The sequence below is a fragment of the Malania oleifera genome, chromosome 6 (assembly GCF_029873635.1).
Source record: "Malania oleifera isolate guangnan ecotype guangnan chromosome 6, ASM2987363v1, whole genome shotgun sequence".
Taxonomy (NCBI): Eukaryota; Viridiplantae; Streptophyta; class Magnoliopsida; order Santalales; family Ximeniaceae; genus Malania; species Malania oleifera.
The window spans coordinates 16257417-16285363 of record NC_080422.1 but is presented as its reverse complement, the minus strand read 5'-3'; the positions used below and the strand labels follow the sequence as shown (position 1 = coordinate 16285363).

The 27947-nt window shown below is 37.8% G+C and overlaps 1 protein-coding gene and 1 long non-coding RNA gene across 15 annotated transcripts; both read right to left on the bottom strand.

Annotated features, from left to right (window-relative positions):
* Positions 1-265: 265 nt before the first annotated feature.
* LOC131157766 (uncharacterized) lies at positions 266-26383 on the bottom strand. 14 transcript variants are annotated; one of them, XM_058112141.1, is made up of 5 exons: positions 26069-26383; positions 23682-24861; positions 7749-8659; positions 2043-2099; positions 266-578 (listed from the first exon to the last, which is right to left on the bottom strand). In XM_058112141.1, exons 2-5 carry the CDS (start codon positions 24694-24696, stop codon positions 540-542), a joined length of 2022 nt encoding a protein of 673 aa, XP_057968124.1. In that variant the 5' UTR covers positions 24697-24861; positions 26069-26383; the 3' UTR covers positions 266-539. The 14 variants fall into 14 exon arrangements, with proteins under 14 accessions (XP_057968124.1, XP_057968121.1, XP_057968122.1 ...); XM_058112138.1 differs by having other exon boundaries at positions 266-660; positions 23682-24856; XM_058112139.1 differs by having other exon boundaries at positions 266-660; positions 23682-24856; positions 25487-26342.
* LOC131157768 (uncharacterized) lies at positions 19712-20623 on the bottom strand. The gene is made up of 2 exons (XR_009137317.1): positions 20482-20623; positions 19712-20366 (listed from the first exon to the last, which is right to left on the bottom strand). It is a non-coding gene; the product is annotated as an uncharacterized LOC131157768 (long non-coding RNA).
* Positions 26384-27947: the final 1564 nt, after the last annotated feature.

The window sequence follows — 27947 nt, the reverse complement described above, 5'->3', positions numbered from 1 at the left end:
TGCGATTTTTCGGTAAGTCTCGTTTCTTCCCAACAAATAAGTCAACAAATCATGAAATGCGTAAAAAAAAAATTCCAAGAAACATTTAATTATTTATTTATTTTTATGTTTAAATATGAAAATGCTACCAGGTCAAAAAGAGGGCTACTTACAATGCTTCTTGGTAATTCACTTCCTGACACCTTCATTCTGTATTTAAGCTTCCCGTCTTAAAAATCAAAGGGAAAAGCTTTGAGATCAGTCAACAAAACAAAAAAGGAACAGCTTTAAATCAATCATGAAGAAATTTCATTCTGGAGAGTACCCAACATCTCTGCGATCAACAAGGTGAATGGGATGCTGTATACAATTTCTAAATTTCTGATAACCAGGCAATTTTTTTTTTTATATCAATAAAAGAATGAAAAGTATTTATTACTTAATTCTCATGCACTTGTAAAGAACCTCAGAAAACCTCTTGTACATGTGCCTCTTCAGGTACATCTTTTCCACCTTTCTCCTTCCCCTCATCCCCATTTGCCGACGCACGGATGGGTTTCTTAGCAGAAACTGGATATTTTCCGAAAGAACTTGACTTCCTGCACGGCCAATAGGATGAAGAAGACCTGTTACATTGTGTTCAACAATCTCTTTTGTGCCACCAGACTCTGTTCCAAGCAACTGCTCCACAAATTTTAAAAAGCAAAGCAGTACATCAGAATCAGCTTGATGCTCTTTGGCAAAAGCACGTTTTGATATTCGGAATCAAAATGATGGGGAAGAGGTTAAACAATTCAATCATCAAAGAAAGTTCAAGAATAGAAAATACCATTGACTAAGAAAAAGAATTAAATTTATCTAGAGTTATGGATCATTAAGGGAAGATATTGTTGAGAATTCTACTTGTGAATTTGTCCCACATTGAAAATTTTGAGTAGATGATGGGTGTTTATATACATGGTTAGACCCAATACCCATTAGGCTTGTATTTGGATCAAGTTGGTGTTCACTCATGTGTATCAAGCCTACCCATGGACTCCTCCGATACTAACAAGTGGTATCATAGCTGATAGTTTGTAATTTCTGAGTGAGCGACATCGTAAAAATCGAGACATGAATCCTGTGCTAACAGTGGGAGGACCAAGTAATAGTTGGAATGCAATCCGAGACACATAAGGCTGGCGTGATAAGTTTCATTTGACCAACTGTACCACATTAAAAAATTTGAGTAGATGATGGGTGCTTATATACATGGTCATGCCCAAGACCCAATAGGTTTAAGTTTTTGAATGTATTCTAATCTCTTGTCATGGAACAAAGGGTCATTACTTCCTGCAATGATAAAATTTATCCTAATATGACAAAACCTTTCTGCAGCTAATGGAAATTTTCTCACTCAAAATTTCTAGCCAAAAAGCAATCATTTGACACAACCTAATGAGAAGACGAGCAAAGTCAAATGCTTCCGAGTCAATAAACTTTGGGATACTTGATGGTTTCATATTCACTACCAGAAAAATCGGATTTTATTATGCCAGTGAGCAATTTCTTCAATAAGGCATGTCAAGAGGAAAAAATGCAACAAAATTTATCATAGTTGGCAAAATATGAATGGAATAAAAAAATGCGTTGACACTTATTTCACAACATCAACTTGGAAAGTCCCCTAGGAAACATCCCTGGGGACTTCTATTTGGAGGTGTGAAGTTCGAATCCTAGGAAGAGTGAGAAGGGCTATTGGATGCGAGATCTGCTACCTCCTTCATGTAGCCCAGACCCAGAATATGAAAAATATATATATATATATATATATATATATATAAGAAGCGACTAGAATGGTAACAACTGATAACTCCATAATTTAGTTGCAGTCATTTAAGTTTTCAACATACCAAAACAACAACAGAAGTTGAGGATTTTGTCATGTGATTGCATGAGAATTTACACGAGGTTTGGTTTTGGCATGCCAAAGATGAGGATAAATTGAAGTAAAATCATTTCTCATCTAACAGGAAGAAGCTGCTGTTTCCATAATAAAGAAAAGAATAAGCTCATTATCATACCGGAAGACCAAATGCCATCGCTTCAATTGTAACTCTCCCAAATGTTTCTCCAAGACCCTGTACAGAATCACAAATCAGTTTCAACGTAATATAATCGTAGAATTAATAATGGGCATAAATGCTTAATCTAGTGTGGAATCTGTTATATACCAAGTTCTGAACTTGATGTCTGAATAAAGATTTAATATTTAAAATACTAAGGTGCTATGAAACAGTTATTTCCAGGAAAATAATCATTCAATGCCTAATTTAATGCCGAGTTGGTATTTCATTTATCTACTGCTAAAATTACAGCTCAAAGGGCTAAATTACTTTAGAAATGTTTATTCGAACTAGTCTGGTTGTGCCATATGAATTCTGATGTCATGGATTAAAACATCTTACAGGAAGTGATTTGTTAGTCAAATAGAAAATTGAAATTTAGAAGGCACAAAGTCCTGGAAAAGGTGTATACATTAAACATACTGCTGTGGGAACAAATATGGCCAACAATAACTTCAACCAAGAGATAGAGACATCAAGAAATCTGTTGTGTTTGGTGACTCATTTCTTGGAATGGTTAACATACACAAGGAGAATGACATAGTTAATATCAGCATTCTGGGAAAAACCGTCAACGGTTTTTCTGAAACCGCTGACGGTTTCACTGAAATTTTAGAAATCTCAGAATACCTGCTCTCAGCATTTTCTTCCGTCGACGGTTCTGAGCTGCGAGACTGAATTCAAAATTTGAATTTGAACGTTAAGTTGGTTGGGTTTTGGGGGAAAACCTCCGAACGAAAGTTTATTTATACACTTTTCTGAGTGTATTTTGAGAGAGAGAGATCATTGTAATACAATTGTATTGTGTACTTTAAGAATTTAATAGTGAAACCTCTGCCAATTGCTTCCGTGGATGTAGGCATTGCTGAATCACGTATATTTTCGTGTTGATTCTTGTTGCTTTTAGATATATTGTGTGTATGAATTAATTTTGGTACTTCATTGTTTGCTGCGTTCATATATTCTGCTGTGCAATCCCATACTCTTTTCACAACAATTGGTATCAGGCATTGTTGTCATGGCTTCGAGTTCTTCTTCTGCAAGGTTTGACGTGGTCAAATTTGATGGAACCGGAAACTTTGGTTTGTGGCAGAGGAGAGTGAAGGATTTGCTTGTGCAGCAAGGGATAGCGAAGGCCTTGTATGGTGTTCAATTGGTCGGTATGGATGAGGCAACTTGGAAAGAATTGGAGGCAAAGGCTGTTTCCACAATATGTTTGTGTTTGGCCAACGAAGTGCTCTATCATGTGATGGAGGAGGATACTCCAGCAGCTGTATGGCAAAAGTTATAAAGCCGGTATATGTCCAAATCACTTTCTAATAAACATTTCTTAAGCAGCGTCTTCATTGACTTAAGATGGTTGAAGGATCAAACTTAAATCAACATATAAATGCATTTAATCAAATCATAAGTGATTTAATACATGTTGATGTTAAGTTTGATGAAGATGATAAGACTTTAATGTTACTATATTCCTTGCCTGCAACTCATACTTGTGAAAATTTAGTTACCACTCTTACATGGGGAAAATAGACTCTTAATTTAGAAGAGGTGAGTGTCTTACTGAATTTTCAACAAAGGCTGAAAATAAGTGATGAAGGAGAAGGACTATGGTGAAAGGTAACTATGAACGTGGGAAAGGAAAATCCAAACATGGATTGAGTCAAAAATCCCGGTACTCAATCCAAGAAGAAAAATAATATCTGGTGTTATAAGTGCAGTAAAAGGGGGCATGCAAAACTGGAGTGTCCGGATTGGAAAAAAGGAAATATTGAAAAGCATGAAAGGACTTCAAAACTTGCGAATGTGATTCAAGAAAAAAATTAAGTTTGCACTGATGGTGATGTACTTTTAGTTTTGTTGAGGTCGGATCACCTTACGACCTCATGGATACTTGACTCGGCATGTTCTTACCATATGACTCCAAACAAGGAGTGGTTCAGCACCTACAAGTTGGTGAATTCAGGCTCGGTTCTTATGGGTAATGATGTTTCTCGTAAGATCATTGGCATAGGAAATGTTAAAATAAAAATGTTTGATGGTGCTGTGAGAACCTTAAGTAATGTAAGACACATACCGGAGTTAAGGAAGAGTTTTATTTCACTTGGTACCTTGGATTATAATGGTTTTAATTACAAGTCTGAAGGTGGGATTATGAAAGTATGGAAAGATAATCTGATGGTGATGAAAGGGCAAAAGATAGATGGGAACATTTACACACTACAGGAAACTACTGTTGTAGGTGGAGTTGCAGCCGTAGATACTAAATCTGATGAAACCGTCTTGTGGCATATGCATCTTGGGCATATTAGGGAACATGGAATGAAAGAACTTCACAAAAGGAACTCTTGAGAGGTATGATAACATGTAAGCTGAATTTTTGCAAGATTCGTGTTCTAGGAAAACAAAACAAAGCAAAATTCAAATCAATTATTCACAAGACGGAAGGTATTCTTGATTATGTACATTCTGATGTTTGGGGCCCAGTTCGAATAGCATCAAGGGGTGGACATGTGTATTATGTGAGTTTTGTTGACGATTACTCACAGAAAGTCTAGGTATACTTCATGCGGCACAAGTCTGATACGTTTGCCAGGTTTAAGATGTGGAAAGCTGAAGTGGAAAACCAGACGAGGAGGAAAATCAAATGTATAAGGTCAAACAATGGAATCGAGTACGCTGATTCTAGGTTCATGGAGTTTTTTGAGCAGTAGGGCATTAAAAGACATTTTACTGTTCGTCGGACACCTCAGTAAAATGGTGTGGCTGAAAGGATGAACTGAACTTTAGTTGAAAGAGCTCGGTGTCTCAGGCTTAATGTCGAGCTACCGAAAAACTTCTGGACCGAAGCAGTTAGTATGACTTGTTTCTTGATAAACTGATCACCGAGGGAAAGTGGCAGAAGAGGTATGAATGGGAAATGCAGTAGACTACTTCGAGTTGAAGGTATTTGGTTGTCCAGCTTATGTTCACGTGTCTAGTGAGGAGAGATCAAAACTTGACGCAAAGTTTAGACATTGCATCTTTTTGGGATATCAAAAGGGTGTGAAGGGGTTCAAGCTATGGGATCCAATGGCAAACAAGGTGGATATCAGTAGAGATGTAGTCTTTGATAAGAAGGTTATGGTGAAGCGTACTCAAGATTGTGATGAACAAAAACAAGAGCCAGAAAACTGTGACAGAGATAAACATGTTGTGTAGATGGAGTTACAAGGTCAGGGCAACAGCAATGATCATGGTCCTTTGGTTGCAGAGAGTTCTAACTCAGGAAACCAGCAAGTTGACAATCTTCCTATACAGAGATCCAGACGCATTATCAGACCACCACCAAGGTGTATGGATTTGAAGAGTTAGTGTCTCATACTTTCCTTACTAGTTGCAATGATCCAACTATATTTCAAGAGGTAGTGCACGGCCAAGAGAAAGGTAGGAGGATGGGTGCAATGATTGAAGAAATGGAATCACTGCATAAGAATCAAACTTGAGAGTTGGTGGAACTTCCAGATGGGAAGATGACTATAGGCTGCAAATGGATATATAGGAAGAAGGAAGCAATTTTAGAAAAGAAAGAAGAAAAATTCAAGGCAAGGTTAGTGGCAAAAGGGTACTCACAGAAAAGGGGAATAGACTATGATGAAATCTTTTCACCTGTGGTCCGACACACTTCTATCAGGATAGTGTTGGGGTTGGTAGTTCATTATGATATGCATTTGGAACAAATAGATGTGAAGACGATGTTTCTTCACATTGACTTGGAGGAACATATTTATATGGTACAGTCAGAGGGATTCAGTGAACCACGAAAGAAAACTTAGTTTGTAAATTAAAGAAATCTCTTTACGGGTTGAAACAGTTTCCAAGGCAATGGTATAAAAGATTTGATTCCTATGTGATCAAGATTGGCTACAAAAGATGTGAGTACGACTATTGCATGTATGTGAACAAATTTGATGATTGTTCTCTTATTTTCTTGTTGTTGTATGTTGATGACATGTTGATAGTTGCTAAAGATTTAACTGACGTAAATTAGTTAAAGGAACTATTGCATAAAGATTTTGACATGAAAGATCTTGATCCAGCCAAAAAGATACTTGGGATGGAGATTCACAGGGACAGAACTGCAGGGAGGTTATGGTTATCTCAGGGCGGTTATGTGGAGAAGGTTTGAAAAGGTTTAGCATGACTGATGCAAACCCGGTATGTACACTTCTAGCGAGTCATTTTAAATTGTCTACTGCAGATTGCCCAAGTGTACGGATGATGATATCCAGAACATGTCAAAGGTCCCCTATGATAGTGTCATGAGGAGTTTAATGTATGTCATGGCGTGTACAAGGCCAAATTTAGCACATGCTGTGAGTGTGGTAAGTAAGGTTTTTTCTAATCCAAGTAGACAGCATTGGGAAGCCATCAAATGGATTTTCAGATACTTACGGGGTACATTGAGTTATGGCATCATGTTCGGCAAGCAACAGGATAGTCCTTCAGTTGTGGGGTTTGGAGATACTGATTATATAGGAAATATGGATGACAGAAGGTCGACAACGGGTTATGTCTTTATCCTTATAGGAGGACCTATATGTTGGAGATCCATGGTTCAATCTCTGGTGGCATTGTCCACAACTGAAGCTGAATATATGGCAATTGCCAAAATTGCAAAGAAAGCCTTATGGCTTACCGGTTTGGTCAAAGAGCTAGGTATACAGCAAGATGAAGTTGTGCTGCATTGTAACAGTCAGAGTGTCATTTATTTGGTGAAGAATCAAGTGTACCATGCTAGAAGCAAGCATATTGATGTGAGGTTTCACAGGGTTCGGGAATTGATTACTTCAGGTGAACTTGTATTGGAGAAGGTCCACACATCTGAAAATGTAGCGGATATTTTAACAAAACTGATTACTACTGAAAAGTTCAAGCGTTGCTTGAACTTGCTTCATGTCTCCAAGTGCTAGAAAGGAGACAGACCCAACTTAACGTTTTAAGGTCAAGGTGGAGTGTCGGGCTATGTTTTTCGGGTTCTCTCCTAAGGGGTAGAAATTCGCCAAGGTGAAAATTGTTGTGTTTGGTGGCTCATTTCTTGGAATGGTTAACATACACAAGGAGAAGAATATAGTTAATATCAGCATTCTAGGAAAAACCGTCAACGGTTTTGTTATGGACTGCGAGGCTGAATTCAAATTTTGAATTTGAATGTTAGTTGGTTGGGTTTTGGAGGGAAACCTCCGAAGGAAAGTTTATTTATACACTTTTCGGCGTGTATTGTGAGATAGAAAAATCATTGTAATACAATTGTATTGTGTACTTTGAGAATTTCATAGTGAAACCTTTGTTGATTGATCATGTGGATGTAGGCATTACTGAACCACGTATATTTTCGTATTGATTCTTGTTGCTTTTAGATATAATGTGTGTGTGAATTATATTTTGGTACTTCATTGTTTGCTGCGTTCATATATTCCGCTGTGCAATCCCATACTCTTTTCACAACAAAATCAATTATACAAATATATACACTTAAGAATATTAATCTAACCCTTGCTGTTCAAAATTTTGAAGTTGTATGGCCTATGATTTGCAACATTAATTGTCAATATATAAAAATCAGAAATAAGACAAAACTGCACTTGTTTATTGACATTGTTAATACATTAAATCACCGATCACCTGGGCATTTATGACATAAACATCTGCTGCAGAGTAAAGTGATGCAACGCGTGTCGTTGCTGGAGTCCAGAGAACAGATTTTGACAAGTTTGAGTGCTGTGATAAAAATCTAAGAATTCTTTTGACATAAGGCACTTTGTTGCTCTTAGATCCCACAGAACCAATTAGAACTTTCAGAGCCTGTTCCTGCATCCCCACATTCTCAGACAATAGTTTCCTTTCGTTGTGATTCCACTCCAACGGCATGACATTTTTGTCATCAAAAAAGGCTTTAAGATCCAATAACCGCAAACCATTACTCTTTGGTACACTCAAACTGATAAAAGACTCATTAGAGAAATGTAATTCAGTTGACGTTTTATCAACATGGTTCTCATTTTGAAGTAATGCCCTTAAGTGATGTTCTTCAACCAAGCTGGATTTAGTTTGGCCTATTTCTACTGAATCTTTAATTCCAGAATTAATCTGAGGTGTTCCTTCTTCCATTATCAAGCGTACAGACTCAAGAAGCAAAAGCTGGCCCTTTCCAGGATTTATGCTACTTAAAGATATTACGAGCATATCATTATCAGTCAGTCCCATATCTTTTCTAACAGCATTTCGCAACAACTGCCTTTTCTGCAGCATCTTCTCAGTGCTGAATAATTGAGTATTTAGTGAACAAGCAATGCCTGCTACAAAAGCCAATTCATCGTTAACAGAGAGAGGAATCAGTGCAGGCTCAGAATTTATCTTAATATTTTCTTCTTTACACCAGGAAAGCCATTGTTTAGACTGTGATGCAGAAAGAAAAATCAGCATTTTCACTCGGTTGAGGACAAGCTTTGATCGATCAAAGTACTCCCGTCGGTTTTCCATGATCCACCAGACAATTTTACCTGAGCCAGCCGTAAAATGTGCAATGTATTGCTCTGAAACCAATGTAATGATTCCCAAGTATGAGGCCATAGACATGCAAGGGTAAATGCAAAAGCAAAAGTTTTTTCAGATATAATTAGTTCTACTCCGAAATTCAATTTAATTGTTTATGAATCATGATTTCAAATTTTCAACTCTAATGAAATACGAAAACCATCTATCTGTGTTATACAGGAGCAAAAAGGTGGCCTCCCAAACTAGAGAAAACATTCGTCAAGCTATACATAGGCAGATATAAAATCACATGACTAAAGAAGAGCTTAAAAAAAATCAAGGAGCTAATGCCAGTTACAATATTAATGACTAAATCACCATGCACATGACATTTTATAAGTGAGAAAGTATTAGGAAGCCATAACAATGCCAAAAAGGAATAGGTTCATGAATTAGCACATTGATTGTGATTCAGGACACACCGATACTAGCATAGTTACTAAAACATGGCAAATTATGGTGGAGATGAAAGAAAAGCAAGGAACTTCGGATAAATTTTTAAAAAAAATGGAGGAATATTATTGAATAAGAATCAAAGGCAGCTGTATTCAAAGGAACTCTCTTACAAAACCATGTTTTGTGTGGATAAGACAGCTTAGAGCTGTTGCCTTAAATGCAAAGGCATGAAGCAGAAAACGCTACCTCAGAACACAATGCAACAGTCTCAAGGAAACAAAATTTAACCTTCAACCTCATTTTTAAATCAAAAGTCAATTAAAAACAAGAGCAAATTGAAAAATAGTAACAAAGAATTTAAAATTTTAGTCTAGAAATTCAAGAGTCATGAAAGCATGAATACTCATCACACACATTGATGCACAGCCATCACTGTCTTAACATTTGCATAAGTGAACCTTTCCAACCAGAAGACCAAGAACAATTTTGCTGCCAATGTCACGAGCCAAGGTGGCTTAGGGCATTATGCTTGCCTATGACTGCTTGTCTTATGTGCATGGGATGGGTTACCATAGTGTAACTAAGAGTGCAGGTTTTATGCTTTTGAGTATGTTTATGCCTCACTGTAAAGTAGAGTATGACTCCCTGGTCAGTTTGATGTTTCCTAGATTCAAAGCTAAAACAACATATATTCTTTAGGGGAGGGTGAGTCTTCATCAATCTTGTGAAACTTGCTAACATTTGTAAATATGTTTAACCTAACTTGCTTCCCTCACTAAACTCACTGTGCTTGCGGAGGTGTTGTTAATGAATTCTATTGCTTCAATGTTTATTGCATGCTTGTCATTCGCTTACACGAATTGCTTACTACATCTGCTTACTTTTTATTGAACTATTGTGAATGTGTTCTTGAGGTAAACCACAGTATATTTTTGCATACTAGTTAAGCAAGAGTACTTTAGTTAGGGCCCTTCACAAGGTGTGAAGTGTCCGGTCCATGATAGATTTGCAAATCTTTGGAGAATGGTGGTTATGAACTAACGAAAAAATGTGCCCAAGATTATAATGGATGAACAAAAATATTGGAGGGGCACTCCAGAGGGCAGGAGTTTGGAAGTGGATTAGAGAAGGAGGTGGCACTTTTCCATACAAGTGCATTCTGATGTGAGATGGGGAATCCATATTTTTTGGGGCATCACAGCTGATTTGAGGAGCTCTCTTTTGAAGATAGTTTCCTGGATTTGTTTGTCCTTGAAAGGAATAAAGATGCTTTAATTAGTTTGAGTGCACATCACTCGGCAATATGGCCTGGGATGTAATGTTTGTGAAAGAATGCCAAGGGTTCGTTGGGACATGGGAACAGTCTCAAATTACTTAAGACTTGTTTTATTTACTAGAGTTGATCTTGTAATGAGAGATTCATTAGGCTTAGAAGCAGGCAGTCCTTTAATGTGAAGGTTTGCTACTAAGTTGTTGAAAAGGAAACTGTGTGAAACTGGAAAGGAAACTTGTGAAATTTTTGAAATTAGAATGGAATTTCTGTATTTCTTGAATAATTTTGGACAAGCCAATACAATCTACTTATAATACAATCTCTACTCTAAATATGGAAACAATATCCTAAAGGAATTTCTTTCAATAATATACAATAAATACCCCCTAAATCTCTCCAATATACACGGGATTTCTACACTCCCCCTCAAGTTGGATCATAGATATTGATCATGTCCAACTTGCAGATGAAATCTTCGAAACTCTGTCGAGCTTACCCTTTGGTAAAGATGTCTGTGGTTTTTTCCTTGGTACGTACATACATCATACAAATGGTTCCTTCTTCAACCTTTTCTTTGATAAAGTGTCAGTCCACTTCTACATGCTTAGTCCTGTCATGTTAAACAGGATTGAGAGAGATACTGATGGTTGTTTTGTTGTCACGGTAGAGTTTGATAGGGAATTTTACCGAGATCTGTAATTCTTTCAAGAGTTTCCGTAACAACAGTCCTTCACATATCCCTTGTACAGGTGCCCTGAATTCAGCCTCAGCACAACTTCGAGCCACTACATTCTGTTTTTTACTCCTCCAAGTCACCAAATTTCCCTATACAAAGGTGCAATATCCAGTGGTAGACCTTCTATCTTCTATTGATCCTGCCCAATCTGCATCTGTGAAAACTTCTACTTCCTTACTTTCACACTTCTTGAAGAAGAGTCCTTTTCCCGAAGAGCCCTTGAGATACCTAAGGATCTTGTACACGGCATCTAGGTGAGTCTTTTTTGGTGAATGCATGTGTTGGCTTACCACACTAATTGCAAATGCAATGTCGGGTCTGGTATGTGATAGATAGATGAGTTTACCAACCAATCTCTGATACCTCTCCTTTTCAATTGATATTCCGCAATCTTCAACTCTCTTTACTGCTTCAATGGGGGTTTCACTAGGTTTGCATCCAAGCATGCCAGTTTCGATTAGGAGATCAAGGATATGCTTTCGTTAAGAGACGCTGATACCCTTTTTTGATCTAGCAACTTCCATTCCTAAGAAGGATCGCATTTGTCTCAAGTCTTTATGTGACGACCTGATTTTTCGACCATTATTTTTTTCTAATAAACAATAATAATTAATCAATATCACAAACATCTCTGATACCATAGGTCAATACGACCCGACCCGAAGTAGGGTACCGGGTGATCAATCTATCACATAAGGTATACCTAACAGCAGAAGCCCATATGTATACACCATCCCAAATACAAATACCAGAGCACTAAACCATCACACATACACATATACACATCTATATACGTCCCCAAAATCCACCAAAATACTCCAAGAGTTACACAAAACACCATCACCAACTCAAAATACTTACCCCGACTACTAGGGTACCAGCTCCCCTCTATCTCGGAGCTCCCTCTACTCATTTGTTCTGATTACCGGGAATGTTTAGATTCTAGGTGAGACACCTCTCAGTAAAACGGAATAAGTTATTTACAATGTGTGGCACATGAGTTTAATTATATTATAATACATTCCATTTTAATAAATATATCAGCTGAGAAAAATATATATAGATATTTACTCATAATCACATAAGTACGTGTATCATAGTTTCAAAAGCTTTCATTTCATTTTCATAATCATACATGCATATACTTCCAGTTCTCAAATCATATACATACCCGTTCATTCTCGTGTCATATACATACTCATTTATTCTCATATCATTTACATACTTTCTCATTCCTCATAATCAAATTCATATTCTTTCATGTCCTATATTCATATTCACATTTCCTAGCCTATGGGTGTCCACCAGCATATAGCACTTCGCGTCTGTAACCCATGTCTGTTCATTTCTCATATCAATTTCACATTCTTTCATTTCTCATATTCATATTCACATTTTCTAACCCATGGGTAGCCACCAGCCTATAGCACGACGCGTCTGTAACCCACAGCTGTTCATTTTATTTTTCACTTTTCATACCATTTTCTAACTTAGGAGCATCCACCAGTATATAATACATGTCGCGTCTATAGCTCATGGCTGTCCTAAGGATATTAACATCGTCATGTATTCACCCCAAATGACTGGGCTGTGCGGCTTGAAAGCTGGACCTAACCACAGTTAGCCTACCCGGTTAGATCAAAACAGGGAACGCGTCTGTAGTACGATTGGCCTACCCAATCCTGGTCCGAACGCTAGGGGATAACACAACCCTTCTCAGGCCCAATCGACTGTCTCGCCACTCTGTACCAGACATGTGGTTGCACTAAAACAATGCTAGCAACGGTACCATGCACTGAATACTATGGTCCATCAGGGTTCTCATTTTCACCTTTCTGTATTCATATTTCATCATTTCTTCATTTCTGTATATCCCATCATATTAATATATATTCTTAGCATTTTTTGTATCATTCTCATCATACCAATAATATACCCAGCATTTTCTATTTATAACAGCTCTATGTATATCACGTATATTAATTTTTTCCAGTAAAACATATCTGTATAACATATTTTATCATATCTCTATAAAACATAACTGTATATCTCATATTTCATTATTTCTGTATACATCATATCCATATAAATCTCATGTCTGTATCAAATATATCAGGGTTTCTCACATTATCATTTCTGTATAAAAACATCTCCAAATAACATATATATATATATACATTCCATTTTATCGCAATCCCAATATAAAATATTATTTCACATTCCTCATGTCACACAATTTCATCTAATATTCACAACATTCACAAGGAAAATATCATAATATAGAGTTCCCAAGGAAAATATTCATATCACAGTTTCCTCAAAACTATACACCAAATTCGCATTTTCACATATTTTACTCAACCAGTAATTTCAAAAATAATTATTATAATTTATTCCCCTTACCTGACTTACTGAGAAGCATGCTAAAATTCCTAATTCCACGTCTGCAGCGTTCGGTGCTCAAAACCCTAAAATCATTTTTCCCCAGTTCAATCAATTCAACCTCGGAATAATAATTATTTTAATATTTCTTAAGCCCACACACTCCCAATAGCTAATTAAACTTTAAAAATAATTAATGGATATAATTTCATTATCCTTACCCTAGTCTTGGAGTGGTGCCTAGGAAACCCAAATTAAAAATTTGCTCCGATTAAAATGACGAGAATCGATGCTAGGACCCCATGGTGGTGTCCGATCGTCGATTTGGCTAAAGATTTGAGAAAAATGAGGAGAGAGAGAGAGAGAGATTATCATATCCTAGGAGTGGTGCCTACGACGCTCCTACGACAAATCCACTCTGGTTAAAATGTCGGTGGCGGAGAATGGAACTTAGGAGTATTTTCTGTTCTCCAATCGGCACACGTTTGGCCGAGGAAATTAAGGAGAGAGAGAAGCGAGATAAATGGAGACGTGAGGAGAGAGAGAGAGAGAGAGAGAACGCAGAGAAGCTCTCTGCACATTCAAACTTTAAGTTTCCTGAACTCTCAGGAAACTTTAGTTTACATATATATAACTTAACTTATATTATAATATAATATATTATATTATATAATTTAATTAATAACTATTATTACTTAATTAAATAATTAATTTAATTTAATTTAATTTTAACTTTTAATTTTATTTATTTTTATTTTTTTTAATTTTTTTTTGGAATCACTACCTCTAAATATTTTTGGGGTCGTTACACTTTAACTTCAAACGCAACAATTAGGACTTTCTTCAATCTTTCCATCTCCACTGTATCATCTCCAGTTATAATTATATCATCAACATACACAATCAAAATTGTTTTCTTACCACTTTCAGACTGATGAAAAAACAATATGATTTGATTGCCCTTGTCGGTATCCTTGGTTTTTTATCACCTTCGCAAATCTGTCGAACCATTTAGAAACTTGTTTTCTTGAGTTTACATACCCTGTTTTCTTCACCTCTCTTACTGAAACCTAGAGGTATCATCATGTTGACTTCTTCTTCTAACTTGCCATTTAGAAATGCATTCTTAATGTCGAGTTGCTGCAGTGACCAATCCAAGTTGACTGACAAGGACAGGAGGACCCGAACTGTATTCAATTTTGTCACTAGCTCAAATGTCTTCATGTAGTCAATGTCATAGGTCTATGTAAACCCTTTTGCAACAAGTCGAGCTTTATACCTTTCAACTGTCCCATCAGCTTTATATTTCACTGTGAAGACCCATTTACAACCAACTAGCTTCTTCCCTCTTGGCAAATTTATAACGTCCCAAGTTCCTTTTTTTTTCCAAAGCCCACATTTCCTCCATTACAACTTCCCTCCATTAAGGAATCTTCAAGGCTTCCTGGATATTCTTTGGATTTTGTATCCTGTCAAGGTTAGAAGTAAAAGCACAATATTCTATAGACAGACTTTTATAAGACATGTATTTTGACCAGGGATATTGAGTACATGACCTGGTTTGTTTTCTGACTACAATGGGTAAATTGATGTCATCAAGTACAAGCTTATTAAAAGGGAACTTATGGTCATCTATTACCTGATGGGGATTGGGCATGGACTCATGATTACTCAGAGCTATCATCGGTTCCAACTCTCTTGGTGCTTCAGGTATGAGATTCTCCCTGTTCTTTGTGTTTGGCTTTCTTGAGTAAACTAGTATTTCTGTGTTGTTTTGTTTTTCTACATCTCCCATTGAGTTTAAGTGGTCTTTTGTACATGACAGGTCAGGAAATGATGCAATGGTAGACTCGGTGTATGGCACAGATTCATCAACAAAGAAATCAAAGAATCAATCTTCACTCCATTTCTTCCCCTGAAAAGAGGGCTTTAAGAAGTAAGGAGTGGGTTCAAAGAACGTGACATCATGGCTCACAAACAATTTTTTTGTGACAGGATCATAACATTTGTAGTCTTTCTGAGTAGGAGAGTATCCAATAAAAACGCACTTAATGGCACGAGCTTCCAATTTATCCCGATTGTGAGCATGAACATGAACAAATGCAGTACATCCAAAGATTTTCAGAGAGAGATTGGAGTGGAGCCGAGAGTTGGAAAACATTCCTGGAGTTTCTGAAGAGAAGTGACAAAAGAAAGAACTCAACTAGGCATTCAATTAATGAGATGTGTAGCTATTAAAATGGCATCGCCCCCAAAAAATTTTTTCATTTAGCAACCCCATTTTGTTGAGGGGTATCCACACAGGAACTTTAATGAACAATTCCATTTTCTTGAAGATAATGTCCCAAGATATCATTGAAAAATTCCGTACCAATATCGGTACGTAAAATTTGAATGTGAGTTTGGAATTGTGTTTGAATCATGGAGTGGAAAATGGCAAAAATAGAATAGACTTCAGTTTTATCTTTCAACAAGTAAACCCAACAAATACGAGTATGATCATCAATAAAAGTAACAAACCATCTCGTGTGAGTGCGATTAAGAGAGCATGAGGGGCCCCATCAATAACTGTGAATCATAGTAAAGGGTCTAGATGGTTTGTATGTGGATTTTGGAAAGGAATTACTTTGGTGTTTTGCAAGTTCACAAATCTCACACTGAAGTTCTAGAAGATGTTTTATTTGAAAAAACTAGAAAGAAATAAACGTCTTAAATATTGAAAATTTAGATGACTCATCCTAGAATGTCATAACAAAATTCCACTATCCCTAAAAGCAGATGCAGAATCACAAATAGCAGTTTTACATTATTCACTCACATTTGCCTCCTCAAAGTAGTAGAGTCCCTCACATTCCTTAGCACTGCCAATCGTCTTCCCCGATGATAGGTCATGAAAAACACAATGAGAGGGAAGAAATTTAGCAAAACAATTGGAATTCTTAGTCAACTAGCTAATGGAGAGTAAGTTGCAAGATAAATTAGGAACATGAAGAACGGACTCTAGTGTGATGGAGTCAGAGTCAGATATTCCCTTTGCTTGCGACAGATGAGAGGGATCCATCTGCAATTTTAACTTTCAAATTTCCAGCACAGGGTGAATATGATGAGAAAAGATGATAGGCATCAATCATGTGGTCAAAAGCACTAGAATCAATAATCCAAGGAGTTTTGGATTTAGAGATTATATTCAAGGCTTGTAAAAAATTACCTCTTTGGGCTAAAGAACCCAAAGAAATATTTGTAGAAGACGAAGTTTTGTAATAACTAAACGAGGTATGGTCCACTCCCCACAAGATATTTTTCTCATGTCGCTACTTTTTTTCTCTCTGAAATTTTCATCTCTCTGCTCCTCTCTCTTTATCTATGGTTGTTTTGTAGTTGATTTGCTTCGTTTCCGTAACTTTAATTTTACCAACACTTGCCGCGAAGTGGGCTCTTTAAGGATCTTTGCCAACATGTCGGCGGCTCGTACGAGCTTGGCACCTTGGCCAGGTCAGATCTCGATGTTGTGGATGGATGTTCTGATTCGCATCGCAGAGAGGGGCATGCAGCTTCCAATTTGGGAGTTCATGTTGAGATTGATCATCTGCTTCATCATGAGGCTCTTGCGCGATGTGACAGTGCTGTGAGAGAGCGAATCGAAGGTGTCAGCGGAGAAACTGCGGCGGAGGAGGTTGGTGAAGGCGGCGGATGAAGCTGCACGAGCTCGAGATAACGCCATTAATGGCGTCATTTGGGGTTCGAGGGGGAGTCCAATCGAGCGGAGCATGGATCAAGAAGGAGGATCCGCCAGATCTTGCTACTATGTCGTCCTTGGGATTCACCACGACGCCTCCTTCTTTGACGTCTGTACAGCTTACTGCAAGCTCGCCCTAAAGTGGCATCCGGACCAGTGGATGAGGAATCCGGCGATGGACCCGATCAATGCTGCGCTTGTGAATGTAGAAGGCGGATGGCGTAGATTTGGGAGGTGTGGCCTTCTCCCTTGATGTGGATGTGCATGTCGACGCCGTTGAAGCGGTAGCGGCCGAGCAAGAGGATAGGTTCCAGTGCCCGGTAGGACTTCTAGTAGAATGCAACAAGGGCCTTGGCGATTGTTAAAATCCCAAGTATTATTGTAAATAATTAATAAGGAAAGTGGGTAAATATGGGGGATTTGATATTATTCGGGAAGAAGATTATTTCCTTGTTTAGAATAGGGAATTGTATTAAATAAAGATTGTGATGTACATATGAAGAATTAATTCAATAGAATTCAAAGACTTCCACTTACATGGTATCAGAGCTAGGGTTTCTCAACCTTAGCTAACTATGGCCAACGGCACTGTCAACAGCAGAGGGTCGACCTCGTCTGCAAATATTGACGGCGACTCAGAGGCCATTTCTGTTGGGGGTTCGAATGGACTTGACAACATCTCCTTTCCACTCTCAGTGGAGAAATTAAACAGGAAAAATTATCGTGAGTGGGCTCAATCCATAAAGTTGGTGATTGAAGGAAAAGGGAGACTTGGCTATCTTACCGGCGAACGGAGAAAACCCAACTCTACCGACGTGGTTGCCTTGCAAAAATGGAGGTCCGAAAACTCCTCGGTCACCGCCTGACTCGTCAACTTGATGCAGCCCGTCACTCGGAAAAATCTACCTGTTCTTGCCGACGGCGAAGGATGTTTGGGACGCTATTCATGAGACGTATTTCGACGTCGAGAGTTACTCGCAAATCTTCGAAATCAAGACCCGACTGTGGCAGATGAGGCAAGGGGAGAGAGGCGTTACTGAGTACTTCATGGAGATGACCCATCTTTGGCAGGAACTCGACTTAAGCACCGACGAGGAGTGGGAGTGCTCCGGGGATAGCACACGATACCGAAGGAGACTCGAGAATGAAAGGGTCTTCGAGTTTCTTGCCGACCTGAACCGGGATCTGGATGACATGAGGGGACGCATCCTTGGCCGACGACCTCTTCCCTCAACCCGAGAGGTATTCGCAGAAGTGAGGAGGGAGGAAAGCAGAAGGCGCGTTATGCTGAGACCCCAAAATGACCCTGTCGGGTTGGACCTACCCGTATCCGCCCCAAATCTAAATGGACATACTAATGGGCCTAATGTCTCGGCGTTTGTATCAAAAGGCCTAGGGGGATCCAGCCAACGACCACAAAAAGGTAAATTATGGTGCGAACATTGCCGAAAAACAGGTCATTCAAAAGATACTTGCTGGGAAATTCATGGAAAATCGGCAAATTGGAAGCCGAGACAATACCAAAAAAATCGTGGGTACCAAACTAGAATTGACAGGTCAATTGAAAAATTACAAGGAGAAAAAATCAATACCTCTTCAAGCAGTGCATTCAGTCCTGAACAGTTAGACCAGCTGTACAAAATGATTTCGTCAATTCAAACATCGGGTCAGTCTCTGGTTCCCTGGCTCACCGAGGTAATTATCTGACAGCTTTCAATACTACATCCCGTTACAAATCTCCATGGATAATTGACTCGGACGCATCTGATCATATGACTGGTTCTTATCAATGTTTTTCATCCTACTCACCATATGTTGGGAATTTGAGAGTAAAAATTGCAGATGGCTCTCTCTCACCAGTTGCGGGTAAAGGAAGTATTCGCATATCTGACTCGATTATTTTACAATCAGTCCTACATGTTCCCAAATTGTCTTGCAATCTGTTATCCATCAGTCAATTAACAAAAGACTCGAACTGTTCTGCTAAATTTGTTTCATCTCATTGTGTTTTTCAAGACCTATCATCGGGGAAGACGATTGGCTCTACTAAAGCGCATGAGGGACTACTACTTTGAGGAGGCAAGCTTGAGCGAACTGTGTAATACTGCAATTTGTGATTCTGTATCTATTTCTAGAGATAGTGAACTTTTGTTATGGCATGCAAGAATGGGTCATCCCAATTTTCAATATTTAAAACGTTTGTTTCCATCTATTTGTTCAAATAAAAAGTCTCCTGAGTTTCAATGTGAAGTGTGTGAGCTTGCCAAGCACCGTCGAACTTCCTTCCCATTATCCATATACAAATCATCTCACCCATTTACTATGATTCATAGTGATTTGTGGGGTCCCTCACGTTCACTCAATCGCACCAATACAATATGGTTCGTTACGTTTATTGATGACCATACTCGCCTTTGTTGGGTTTACTTGCTAAAAGACAAAACTGAAGTCCGCTCCATTTTCATCAATTTTCATTCCATGATTCATACACAGTTCCAGACAATTATCCAAATTTTACGTACTGATAATGGTACGGAATACTTTAATACTATTCTGGGAACCTATCTTCAAGAAAATGGGATTGTTCATCAGAGTTCTTGTGTGGATACCACTCAACAAAATGAGGCAGCTGAACGAAAAAATAGACATATACTTGAAGTAGCCCGGGCATTAATGTTCACTACCAACATGAAAAACTATTTTTGGGGCAATGTCATCTTAACAGCCACACATCTCATTAATCGAATGTCAAGTCGAGTATTTTCCTTTGTCACTCCTCTTCAGAAATTCCAGGAACACTTTCCTGTCTCTCGTCTTCCATCTAGTCTTCCGCTAAAAATCTTTGGTTGTACTACGTTTGTTCATGTTCATGCACACAACCGGAACAAATTGGATCCACGTGCCATTAAATGTGTCTTCCTTGGTTATTCCCCTACTCAGAAAGGATACAAATGCTATGATCCGGTCTCCAAAAGGCTATTTGTTAGTCTTGACGTTACTTTCTTTGAAACCACTCCTTATTTCCCCAAGCCCTCTCTTCAGGGGGAGACATGGAGTGAAGATCGGTTCTTTGACTTCTATACTTTTGATTCTATGTCATCTGAACCCATACCATCTATTGAGCCTTCTGTTGCTTCATTCCCTAACCCATCTATCGAGTCTTCCATTGCATCAATTCCTGACCTGCCAAACACAACAAAACACTTAACCTCAGGGGGAGATACAGGAAAGCAAAACAACGCAGACTTACTTGTTTACTCAAAAAAGCCGAACACAAAGAACAAGGAGAATCTCATACCTGAGGCACCAAGAACGTCGGAACCGGTGATGGCTCCAAATAACCATGAGTCAATGTCCAATCGTGATCTGGTAGTTGAGCTTTCTTCTGATAATCTTGTACCTGATGATATCAACTTACCTATTGCAATGAGAAAACAAACCAGGTCGTGTACTCAATACCCCTGATCTAAATACATGTCTTATAAAAGCTTGTCTACAGAATATCGTGTTTTTGTCTCTAACCTTGACGGGGTGAAAATACCAAAGAACATTCAGGAAGCTCTAGAAATACCTAAATGGAGAGAGGCAGTCATGGGAGAAATGCGAGCTCTAGAAAAAAATGGAACTTAGGAGTTGGTAAATTTGCCGAGAGGGAAGAAGTCAGTGGGCTGTAAATGAGTCTTCACAGTGAAATATAAATCTGATGGGACAGTTGAAAGATGTAAAGCCAGGCTTGTTGCAAAAGGATTCACACAGACTTACGGCATTGACTATACAAAGCCATTTGCACCAGTGGCAAACTTAAATACAGTACAAGTTCTTTTATCCTTGGCAAACAATTTAGATTGGCCATTACAACAACTTGATATTAAAAATGCTTTTTTGAATGGCGAGTTAGAATAAGAAGTATACATGACCCTACCACCTGGATTCAGTGGGAAAGGTGAAGAAAACAGAGTGTGTAAACTCAAGAAGTCCTTGTATGGGCTCAAACAATCTCCCAGAGCATGGTTTGACAGATTTGCAAAAGTAATAAAGAATCAAGGTTATCAACAGGGGCAATCAGATCATACCCTATTCTTCCAGCAGTCTGAAGAGGTAAGAAAACAATTCTAATAGTGTATGTTGATGACATAATCCTTGCTGGTGATGATACAATAGAGATGGAGAGATTGAAGAAAGTTCTGGCTGCTGAATTTGAAGTTAAAGACTTGGGACAAATGCAGTATTTTTTGGACATGGAAGTGGCAAGAACGAGAAAGGGAATTAGTGTCTTTCAGCGAAAGTATGTTACTGATCTCCTAATTAAAACTGGCATGCTAACCTAGCAAACCTAGCAAAACACCGATTGAAGTGGTAAAGAGGGTTGAAGACTGTGGAATACCAGTTGAAAAGGAAAGGTATCTGAGGTTGGTTGGCAAGCTAATCTACCTATCACATACTAGACCAGATATTGCATTTGCAGTCAGTGTTGTAAGCCAACACATGCATTCACCAAAAGAGGCCCACTTAGATGCCGTATACAAGATCCTTCAGTATCTCAAGGGATCCCCGGGAAGAGGACTCTTCTTTAAGAAATGTGAAAGTAAGGAAATAGAGATCTTTACAGATGCAGATTGGGCAGGATCAGTGGAAGATAGAAGATCCACCACAGGTTATTGCACATTCGTCTGGGGAAATCTGGTAATTTGGAAAAGCAAAAAACAGAATGTGGTGGCTCATAGTGGTGCTGAAGCGGAATTCAGGGCAGTTGCTCAAGGGATATGTGAAGGACTATGGTTACGGAAACTCTTGGAAAAATTACAGGTCCCGGTAAAATTTTCTATCAAACTCTATTGTGACAATAAGGCAGCTATCAGCATCTCTCTCAATCCAGTTCAACATGACAGGACTAAACATGTGGAAGTGGACAGACACTTTATCAAAGAGAAAATCGAAGAAGGAATTATCTGTATGATTTATGTACCTACCAAGGAACAAACTGCAGATGTTTTCACTAAAGGGTTGGGACGACAGAACTTTGATGATCTCATTAGCAAGTTGGAGATGATTAATATTTATGATCCAACTTGAGGGGGAGCGTTAAAATCCCAAGTATTATTGTAAATAATTAATTAGGAAAGTGGGTAAATGTGGGGGATTTGATATTATTCGGGAAGAAGATTATTTCCTTGTTTAGAATAAGGAATGGTATTATATAAAAATTGTGTACATATGAAGAATTAATTCAATAGAATTCAAAGACTTCCGCTTACAGCGATGCTCTGGCGGAGGCACCGTTAAAGACGGAGATGGCTAGATGCAGCGACACTGGTGACGAAGAGGAATCCATGGAGTTCTCAAACCTTGTGGAACTCTGCTGGAGGACCTCGTCAGAGGTCATCGAACCTCTAATTTGGCTGGCGGTTTTCTCCATTGATAGCTAGGTTTAATCTCCTAGCTCTGATACCATGAAATCAAAATGGAATTTTTGTATTTCTTGAATAATTTTGTACAAGCCAATACAACAATACAATCTCTACTCTAAATATGGAAACAATCTCCTAAAGGGATTTCACTCAATAACATACAATAAATACCCCCTAAATCTCTCCAATATACACGGGATTTCTACATTTTTCTTATAAGGCAGTCTGGAAGATTTCCTATTTTTTTTTTTGATAGATTTGAGCTCCTACTAAAGTGACATTTTTTGCTTGGGCAGTATTACAAGAAGGACCTTAGCTACAGAAAATCATAAAAAAAGTAGAAAGATTATGGTGAATGGATGTTATATGAGTAAAATTGGGGCTGAAATGTGCAGATTTTTTTGCTATATTGTAATCGAACTTCTTAGACATGGAATCTAGCTGGCTCTATAGTGGATATGTTGATGGTTGCTTCAGGATTGGTGAAAGAAGAGTTTGGGCTTGGAAGGGCAGGTAAAGATGCACAGAGAGATAAAAAAAAAAGTTATTTCTATAATCCCTCCCATAATTTTTTGGTGGTGTGGACTGAAACCAATAGAAAATCTGTTGCAGGAAAAGAAACTTCTCTGTTGTCTTTTGAAGGCAGATGGCAACAAGCATTAAGGTTTTATTTTCTAAGCATATAACTATTGATGCAGTGAATGTCATAGAAACACATTTTTCTTTACCATCAATTATTTAGCTTGGTTTACAATAATTACAGTCCTCCCGACATCCATAGGTTTTTTAGTTTCTTCTCTCCTCCATACAGGAAATATTATAATTAGATGATGTATAATATATATATTTGATGCATGAACTTATGCATTGTCTGATACTCTTAACTCAAGACTAAACATCCTTCAATAAATTGTATAAAAAGCACTCTCATGCCACTGAACCAAACATAACCGAGCTCAAACTGTAATTCAAGTTACACTGTTTGTTAATAATATGTAAGATATTGGTGTCAAAATATGTAAAAAAAATTCAATGCTAGTATTCAAAATCACTGTTATTTAAATATTGCAGAAGCTCTTTAGATTCCTACCTATCCAAGATGCACAGACTGCCGACCCTGCAATGACAAGATCAGCCTTCATGGAGACTTTGAAGCTGTGGTCTGCTCGGTCATCAAGCACTTTGATCCTTCGCCTAGCAAGCTCTGGCATCAACCCACCCTTCTTGCTAAGAACAACAGCAGAAACTGTGGCCCCACAACTCAAAAGCTCTGTTGCCAATTCCATCATTGAAAGTGGAGCCCCAGTCATTGACAGCTCATGGAATATCAAGACAAATTTTCTTGACCAAACAAGACGTGCAAACTCCCCCTTCCTCTCACAGGTTCCAGATCGCTTTTCAGGACTCCATTCTAGTATTCTGTCCTCTGTTGAGCCAAAAGGACCAACAAGCAACCCATAAGAAGTGTTCTTCTTAGGAATTTCCTCTTCCTGCACCTCCATATTCCTCTCTTCAGCATCCACATTTGCTTTCTGTATATTGTGCATCTTACCACGCACTCTGCGTCCAGATCTCTTACTCCTCCTCTTTGAAGACGCACTCTTGCGGGATGAAAAACTATTCTCTTTTTTTGCCAAAACCACATCTAGACTCTTCAAATTTGACTTCTTTTCAACATCTTCCAACTGATTTTTGCTAGTCTCATTTTTAAACTCCAAAGAATTTTCACTGGCCATTAAATCTCGCTGCTGATTCTGATCAGATTTTGAAATTTTGTTTCTTGTTTTACTTCCAAACCCCCAAAAATCATCTTTGTTATCACCATGGGCCCACTTGGATTGAACATAGAATCCAAGATAGGCCCAAAGAGTAATCAGAGTCAACCAAAACACTAACCGATTACTCCTAAACCACTGAGCTCTAACCCCACTACTTTTTGCTTCCCTACGCGGAGTCCGGCTTGAATGCAATCTGCGAAATGACGGAGAGTTTCTAGGAGTTGATCTTCCTGACAATGTGGACTTCAAGCTTCCACTAGGCCTTAAAGAGGACTGTCTAACTACATTTCCGTGCAAATCCCCTCTACTGCTTTCTTCCTCCATCATTCCCTTCAACTATATGATCTTACCAAAAAGCATAATTTTCATTGCTTGAAATACACAAACTTCCCAAAATGATGGCCACAATTCTGAAATTTTGAATCACCGTCTAATTCAAAAAAATAATCCTTGAGTACATTCTTGTATGGCTCCTCCAGTTTTGAATCTACACTAAACAAGAAACCACAAGTTTTTAAAGAAAATACAAGATTAAAAAAAAAAAAAGCACACATAAAAATAACTCTCCACGTGAGCCAGGGCTTAGGCCTGAAAGTTCATCTCCCCCTTTTCCATATTGGTGAGGGGGTTTAACCTTGAGGGAAATCTTGTGGCATTTCTGGGCATGCTTGTTGTGGCTTTTGAGCATGCATATGCTATACATACTGTGGGGTTGTTGGTAGGTATCTTTGGGGTGTTTGGGTGGTGTTATCAGCCTGGCTCCTACAGAGGAACCCTAATAAATAAAAATAAAAATAAAACTCTCCATTTGACTGCCAACTACTGCAGATAACAAAGAAGCAAAAATTTCAAGCGTTAAGTCTTCTATTTACTGTTTAATTGATCACACAAATTCAAAAAAAGTGTGACGAACTGAATTTGGACATAAATTTATTATCTCTCTTTACATTTTCTAGTAAATTGAACAGACCTAATACACCAAGAACAGTTCACATTGTGTTTACGTTAGGCATCATTTGCATAGCATTTCACTTTATTTGGTAACTGAAACTGCATTCATTTCAGCTCTGAAAAGCAACAAAAAAAAAATACTTCCAGATTGCAAACAAAACAGCACCTGAAGAAAGAACTGCTTCATGATTGCTCAGTAACTCATTTATTAAATATTAAAGCCGGGCAAACAAATAAAGAGGCTCTCTCTTTTTGAAAGGTAATGTAATATCAAAGCCGGCTAAACAAACAAGCAAAGAAGTCGACTCAAAATCCCCTAGATACCGTTAGGTAGCAATTTGGAAGCAGTTTTCCTGCATTCAGAAGGTAAAAGCCAAAACAAAATTTCCAAAATTTAAAGTAAAACGACTCCTAAAATCAAGAGACTAACTGAATGATTGTTGCGAAGAAGTAATCAGATTCAGTACAAACAACCAGTCTTCAAACTTCAGAGTGAAATGAAGGTAATGTAATATCAAAGCCGGCTAAACAAACATGCAAACAAGTCGACTCAAAATCCCCTAGATACCATTAGCAATTTGGAAGCAGTTTTCCTGCATTCAGAAGCTAAAAGCCGAAACAAAATCTTCAAACTTGCCAGCAAAACGACTCCTAAAATCAAGAGACTAACTGAATGATTGTTGCGAAGAAGTAATCAGATTCAGTACAAACAACCAGTCTTCAAACTTCAGAGTGAATAAATGTTTACATGGATTTCGGATAAGGCTGGAGATCTGAGACGACGCTTGAAGAGACTCAAATCTTATATATGACGACAGACGACGCAGCAGAGAGGTTTAGGCAGAAGCAGAGAGAGAATACAACTCCTCTCTGTTACTCCAAGATTGTGATCTTGCAGGAATCCATGAGAGAGAGGAGAGCAATAGAACGAGACAGAGGGTGGGAGAGTATGAGTTGCAGAGTGTTCAATGGAGAGAGAGAGAGAGAGCAGGGCTGTCTGAAATTGTCACGAGTTTTCTAACACGTATGAACGGAAATTAGATTTCAGATTTGGGATGGGGGTAATGATAGCATACAGCCGTCCTCGAAAGGTCACCGTAGATCTGACGGTGGGCCATAGCTGATGGCTGAATCATGTGCGCCCATTGTCATCATGATCACCAAAGTACTATTTAAATCTTCTGGATGGCTGTCACGGCAAGCTGGCGACGTATCACGTTATTAGATGAAACTCACAGCCCGTAAATTTAAAGAATTCTCTATTACCTTTTTTTTATTTTTATACTTCATCACTTAAATATTTATAGTAGGAGTCTGAAGTACATTAATATTATTTTGTTTTATTATAAATATTAAATGCTCTGTCTAATCAACGTTTTAATCATTCAATCCAATAATTTAATATAATTTTATTTTTTTATTTTATGAGCAAGAATTAATAAAAAAAATTTTACTATCTGTGACAAATATTATTTATACTTCACATTTATTATTTATTTTTTAATTATTACTTAATAAATAAAATAAAATAAAAATTGTTGGCCTGACAAGGTTTAAAACCTTGTTATCTTATTTTGATGCTAACAAATGAAATTTAATGTATTTGTGTGAGTAATGATATTTCAGAACTTATATATGAGAAAGCAAAGGTCAAAGTGTTTAAGAGGATCAAATGAAACTTAAAAGAGTCTAAGCATGGATTTAAAGATGATATATTAAATCCTGAAGAATATAAAGACATGAATGAGTTGTTGAAAGCCAAGCAATACTAAAAGATCCAAAGAAAGGCAAAGTGATAAAGTTCAAAGAAGATGGAAGCTTGAAGAAACAAAACATGAAGAACTTAAAATAAGAAAAGTTTTAGAATTTTTCATGTAAGTACTTTAAATGTTTAAAATACCGTTTGCAATATTTTGAACCTCTTAGGTTAACTTCTTAGACCTAAATACCTTTTAAAATATCTGTAAAATAATTTTATGAAGTCAAAAATTATTTTAAAAGGGTTAGAATCATTTTTGGAATAAAAAGCACCAAAAAGGGTTTTTCTGTTTGCTATCAATTTTGATACAGCCGTATTCAGGTATATTTTTCACTATCAAAACTTCATTATTTTAAAATGATGAACATGAAAGTTTTAGAATTTTCTCTTAGCTTTCTTTTGACACCAAGAACACCTAATTTTGAGTTATACATAAAAAGTTATGGCTAAAACACTGAAGGGAGGTCACTGCTGTCAGTCAGCTGAACACTGTTCACAGGTGCGATTTCAGATGACTGAACAGATGACTTCAGACGACTAAAGATTAAGTTCAGTAGACTGAAGATTTGTTGGACAGAATATACAGCAGGCAGTAGCGGTTCAGATGACTGAACTTGTGACTTCAGTCGACTGAACTTGCAACATCAGATGACTGAACCTTGATTTCAGTCAACTGACCCTGTATCTAGTTCTATATTTTTAAGGGGTTAAGAAATTTCAGTTGACTGATCACGACACTTCAGTCAACTGAACTTTGTTCAACGGGAAAATTTTTCAAATTCTAATATTTTAAAATATAGCCGTTTGAGCTCCAAACTTTCTATAATATTGGGAAACATTTAAAGGAAACTTTTGCAACATGGAAACA